The 6,568-nt window shown below is 36.4% G+C and overlaps 1 protein-coding gene across 1 annotated transcript in view; it reads left to right on the top strand.

The window, feature by feature from the left end:
• The window catches only part of LOC107746973 (dynein heavy chain 5, axonemal-like), a 146,700-nt gene that overhangs the window by 92,568 nt on the left and 47,564 nt on the right, over nucleotides 1–6,568 (top strand). Inside the window, 2 exon segments of the mRNA XM_016561340.1 lie at nucleotides 1,195–1,511; nucleotides 2,223–2,378. Coding sequence (XP_016416826.1) covers nucleotides 1,195–1,511; nucleotides 2,223–2,378 — 473 coding nt within the window.

Raw genomic sequence — 6,568 nt, 5'->3', positions numbered from 1 at the left:
ATATATATCATTATTTTAAATATAAACTGCAAAGCTAAGATATTAAATCGGGAGTGCTTATTAGTGTTTGTATTATTAGCAGGCAAGCATCACTATTACTGTAGCTTTGTATAACATGGTCTCTACCATTTATACTATGAAAAGTAATGTCAAATCATAGGATTTAGTCATTAAATTGTAAAAATGATTAAACATACAGTACAATTTCCACCTAGTAGATGATAAAACAGGCAAAAAAGATCCCAACCTGGGGTGTGTTTCCCAAAAGCATCGTTAGCTTGACTTTATACAGTAGTTTTTATAATTTACCTGTTTCCACACATTGAAAGAAGTGGGCATATTTGCACTGGGAATTAAAATGAAGAAAGGTATATTTTTTTTTTATTATTTTTTTTTTTTATATATAAAATCTCCATACTTCCTGACAGATATCACTGAAACAGGTGTCCTGAGAAACCACACCTGTCTATTAAATGATAAGGCAATGTGAATTTTGTTAGGGCACATTAAATGACACTGAAATAAACTGACACTCTCAGTCAATAAATGTGAACAAGCACAGCTGCACAGTGTGCACAGTGACAGAATCCATTTTACCTTCTCTCCCTCTTTTTCCTCAGACTTTACGGGAGGATGCAGAAAGGTGTCGACACAAGATGCAAACCGCCTCTAGTCTGATCAGTGGGCTGGCAGGAGAGAAGGAGCGTTGGACACAGCTTAGTAAAGAGTTCGCTGCTCAGACCAAACGACTAGTTGGTATGTGTTTACATAAAACCTTCAGGCAATATTATTTGCAATAACACGATTGGGTTGACTTTTTTGTAAGTAATCAATCCCAGAGATGGTTCGTTCCATTGAACTCTATTGGTAACGACGGAACTTGCGACCATAGTTGCTTTTGGGAAACGCACCCCTGGGCATTGTTGTAGGAACCACCCAGAACTCCATTGAGCATGCCCTTATCCTGCACCATCTGTGGTATAGAAATGAATGATACCTCAAATCTTTCTACATAGCTATTTTTTATCAGTAATCAACTACCATAGCAACACTCTAGCAACTCTCTAGATCACCCTAGCAACAATGTGCTAAAACCATATAGCACCATATAAAACCATAAAACCATATAGCAGTGACATAGAGTTTCATCCTATTTTTTAAGTCTTAATCTAATTTTACATTTCCCATGCTTAGGTGACGTGGTTCTGGCTACAGCCTTCCTGTCCTACTCTGGACCTTTTAATCAAGTGTTTCGCAACTTCCTTCTCACTGATTGGCAGAGAGAAATGAAGTCCCGTCGGATTCCTTTTAGGACCAATCTGAATCTCACTGAAATGTTAATTGACGCTCCCACAGTAAGTGAATGGAACCTACAGGGGCTTCCCAATGATGACCTGTCCATCCAGAATGGGATTATTGTTACAAAGGCTGCCAGGTTTCCCCTGCTGATTGGCCCCCAGACCCAGGGAAAGATCTGGATCAAGAACAAAGAGTCCAAGAATGAGCTTCAGGTGATCACTTAATAGGAATATGATTTGCACAGCGTGGTTCAATAGATAATTTGAAGTGCACTGCAGTGTTGAAGAAGGTATTTTCCATGATAAATGTAACGCTTTAATTGTAGCTTGTCAAGCTACTCATTATTGTACGTAGCCTGTAACTACAGCTTAGCTATACCAGTCTGAAAAATAGTTAGCTATACTAATAAAAACTACAATCTAAAAAGGTGTTACAGTAAACCACAAATAAATCATGAAAACACTATAATTTATATACAGTAAGTGCGTTAAAAACAGTGATTTTTTTTTTTTTGTAAAATCGTAATATCATAATGTTGTTTTTGTGTATTGCCTTTAAAATGCTACATAAAATCCACTTTATCATGCTATACTGTCAATGGTAAAAGCAGCTTGCTACTGAAATGACTAAAAAGCTACACTGTTTTTAAAATAGGTTTTAATGTTGCTATTATATGTAAAGGTACAATAATTTGATGCAATAGGCCTCTGCATATTTAAAAGTTCAACATCTATATTCTTGCGATTCATGTTAAAATAAAATTGAATATGCACAGCTTGCACTGATGCATGGTTTATTTTTAAGAGGTCAGACACCCTTTCAGAGGTATGACCTCATAACAAATCACCTCCACCTCAGGTAATAGCTTTCCCCAGTAGCAGAACTTGAGCTGGGTCAGTAATGAGGTATTCCTGTTTTCACAGATCACCTCACTGAATCACAAATACTTCAGAAACCATCTAGAGGACAGTTTGTCTCTTGGGCGTCCCCTACTCATTGAAGATGTTGGGGAAGAACTGGATCCTGCCCTGGACAATGTCCTGGAGAAGAACTTCATCAAGACTGGGTTCACATATAAGGTATTTTTAGAAGGGCTTAACCTCCTGGTGTCGACGGTGGCACCAGTGACGCCACTTGCATTTTTAATGATAACAGTGAAAATAACTTTAATTTTTTTTAAGCAAAAAAGGTCTGACATCATTGTTAATTAAAAAGGCGCCATCTATGATTATAGTACATTTTGCTGTCCAATTAATTAATTTATTTATTTATTTATATTTTTTGTAAGCATGGTCACAATTTAGTTTAAGGACCAGTTATCACTACTAACTAACTATTAACTATGACTTTTGCCTCAATAAACTCCTAATTTGCTGCTTATTAATAGTTAGTAAGGTAGTTGTAAATTCAGGTATGGGGTGGGTTTAAGGGATCTAAACTGTGGTCATACAAAATAAGGCATTAATATATGCTTTGTACTAATAAATAGCCAATATACTAGTAATATGCACGATAAGCAACTAGTTAATAGTGAGAATTGGTCCTTAAAAAAGTGTTACAGTAAACATTAAATGCATCAATTCCATATATTTCAGGGAGAAATATGAGGTATGTGAGATTAAATGAACATAGCATGAGAACTAGCAATATTTTGCTCCAAACTAGCTAGCTAAATGTGCTTCCAAAGGTTTTTGTTTAATAGATACATTTTGTTTAATTAATTATGGTGTTAATTTAATGTGCTAGAAATAAAATTACACAAATCAAGCGTTTTAAATTGTATTTTAACATGTCACAAATGTGGTATAAAATACATTTAAAATAAATGTATGACTTTCTAATTGCTTTTGTAATATTTATCATAATATTAATCACTGTTGTAGATTTAATTGCTTTTAGATTATTTTGAGGATCGCATTCAACATTTTCAGGAGGTTATGCACCTCTTTTCACTGACACAAGAGTTTAAATGTTTCATTTTATACCTTATTTGTGAAAAATGCCAAAAGCATAATGATTATATACAGGTGTTTTTTTTCTGTATTTTGCCATCAAATTTTATCATATATAAATCAACAATATAGTGCTTGCTTGGGAGAAAATAGGGACAGTATCATTAAAGAAAACATCATTATCCTCAGCAGTTCCAGTCATTTTGAAAAAGAAAAAAAATGTTTCCTTCTCTTTCATTAAATGTATGCTACAGAAAATGAACAAGATTGCTTTGCGTAATTAGAAAATACTGTGCATTTGTACAGAATGTCGGCTCCTTCTTCTCATTATTTTTGAAGTTTAATTATAGAGCAGATGAGTTGTGATTGTATTCAACATTCTCTCCGTCATTATGCTTTCTTGGAAAGATATTCATAATGTACAAAATCATAGACAAGTAGGACATAGCAAATACTCTGAAAAAACAGTTGTTTTACATAAGCTTAGAATTAAGATCCTGAAAAAGGACGTAAAATGTACAGATCCTCTGTGCTGTTCCATTTCCTGGTCGGGGTGATGACAGCAGCTGCTCAAGCTGTTTACTGCTAGTGCAGGACACGATTGTGAGTGACAGTCATGATCTTTTAGGCATCTTTCTTTGATCTCATTATCAAATTTCCAATCGCTCTAAAAATGTGACGCTGTTTCACCATCACACACAGCAGCTGCTTCACACGTTCAAAAAAGAAGTGGAAATAGCAAGCAGCGGAAAAAGCTCTGACAGGTTTAACTAGTCAGCTCTATTAATACAAAGGTGCGAACACCTGATCACACGTTTTAAATAGCAGAGTCTGAATGGGAGACATTGACTTTGTTTTATCATTGTCAAACCACTGCATAATAATCAAATCACAGCCCTGTGCATTCTATTTCTGCTAATTGGCACGGAAATAAAATGAGTTACTCCCTGTTGAGATAATCGACATATAATTTTAAACAACTTCACCAACACCTTTTATGTTAGGAAGGTCATTAACAGCTCTATTTAGTAACTTCTCTCTAAGGTTCTTTTAATGTTCAAATCTTTGTTATTCTGTAAGGCCCACTGTTGAAATATTATTATATCATTATATTATTATGTTACTGTATACATATATACAGGCGTGGATTAATGCACAGGCTTGCCTAGGCTGCAGCCAAGGGGCCCCACGTGTGCAGGGGCCTCGGATTGGCCAGACTGCTTTTTTATTATTTTAAATTTACTTCAACGTGAACAAAAAATACCCTCATTGGCCCATAAGAAACATTAAAGGAGGATTCGTTGCAGAGCTTCTGACAAAATTAATGTCTTGTATTGTAGAATGCACGCTCAGCACCGCCGAGAGTTCGCACGATCGTTAAATCGAAACCGAAAGTAAAAGCGATTTTAATTCCCTGCATTTTTAAACCGACTCTCTGAAGGTCGCAAATTAGGCTACATAACATATCTAGGCTGTTATTAGTATGTAGGCTATAATAGGTTGTGAAGTTGTCTATAGCTCGTTATCATGCTTGGAAAATTTGGTCTCTATTTGCACTTTGAATATTGAGAGAGTAGCTTTTGATTATGGCTGCACTTATTGTTTGCACTTAATACAACTAAGAAAGAACTATGTTTTTTATTTTTTGTCATTTTTCCTTTTTTTATTTCTATGTTCAATTTGTGAAAAGGCGGTCAGTTAGGAGGTCAAATGTTCTAGAAGCTCATAATTCATGTACAGTTCTAAGATCTGAAGAGACTGAAATGATACAAGAGAGAAGCCAGTCAGTTGAGTTTGTGGCAAAACCTTTTACAGTGCTTGAGTGTTGTTGTCTTTTACTACATATGATAACTCATACACAGAATGTAGAACTAAATGGCATTTATTACCAGATGATTAGTTAAAACAATTGAAAATGCACCTGCAGACTATTTTTCCAGTCGTGTATTTGATCATTGAGAATTTTTTTAAAAATGTGTAAAAATCTCGCCTCATCTTGTTCTCGTGAACCCAATCTCATGTCTCGTCTCTTGAGTTAAGTGTCAACTTTAATGATAATCAAACAACAAAAGATGAGGAGAAAATCATTCACTGTTCTTGATAGAATAGCATTTGTAGCGTTTATAAGAATGTATATAGTGAAAATTAAGCCCTACCATCACATTCACATCTATGCAACCAATAAATAAACTACTACAAGAGCACAAAATTGTTTACAAGAGCACATATTTCTTCATTGATCTAGTCACTTGATTCTGCTCTCAAAATGCACCAGATGTATGCATTTAAATTTAAAATGAACAAAATTTTCTTACAGGGGGGCATACCCCTGGAACCCCCTAGATGAACGAATGTGCACCCACCACAGTCTCACAAAATCCTGTGGGGACACTGGGAATGTAGTGGAAACACTGTAGGATTGGCTGTCTCAATGTGTGTGTATGCCAGTTCACCTTACTATTTGCATGTGGACCATGTATGGCCCTAAATACATTTCAGTGGGGGGGCTCACACAAAGAGCAGCCTAGGGGCCCCTGACCACCTTAATCCGCCCCTGAGATGGCGCCGCAAATGGCAGCCACGATGCTGAGCTCTGCAATTCTTCTGATGTTTTTGATTGTTTGTTCTGAGTTTTGTCATTCTTCTTCTATATGATTTACCAGAGACGAGCTCCTTAACATTAAGCAACACATCCCAGACAATATTTCTTTCCGGTTTTTGATTATTTGGACGTTTTGTTGGACATTCTAGTCGGAGATACAGCTATGTTGTTCAAACGCGCGTACAGACGCAGAAGAGGGAAATGCGCCGGCACCCTGGTTAAGCTCCGCGCACGCGGCTTTCGAACTGCACTCCCAAGCATTCATCTTGCGAATGTCCGACCCTTCCTAACAAAACGGATGAACTTCTTCTCCTCACCCGCACCAACAAGGACTTTTCATACGCTGCTGCACTGTGCTTCAATGAAACCTGGCTGAGTAAAGCCATTCCGGATAACGTGTTTCATCTGCCGGTCTACCAGCTGTTCAGAGCGGATCGCATTGCGGAGTTAACGGGGAAAACGAGAGAATCAGAATCAGCTTTATTCGCCAAGTGTGCGCAAACACACAAGGAATTTGTTGTGGTTTTTAAGAAGCTCTTGGTACATACATGCATACATACATACATATACATACATATCTGACATGAGAACAGAAACATTTAAATAAGACTTAACAATAAATAATGTGCATGAATCTGGAACAGAAGATTTATGTACAGATTTGTGCATTATTTACTCTATATATACAGCTGTATAAAAAATATGCATATGTATT

The sequence above is a fragment of the Sinocyclocheilus rhinocerous genome, unplaced genomic scaffold (assembly GCF_001515625.1).
Source record: "Sinocyclocheilus rhinocerous isolate Xijiao unplaced genomic scaffold, SAMN03320098_v1.1 scaffold529, whole genome shotgun sequence".
Taxonomy (NCBI): domain Eukaryota; kingdom Metazoa; phylum Chordata; class Actinopteri; order Cypriniformes; family Cyprinidae; genus Sinocyclocheilus; species Sinocyclocheilus rhinocerous.
Note: the sequence above shows the minus strand (reverse complement) of the source record. Positions and strands in the feature narration are given on the sequence as shown.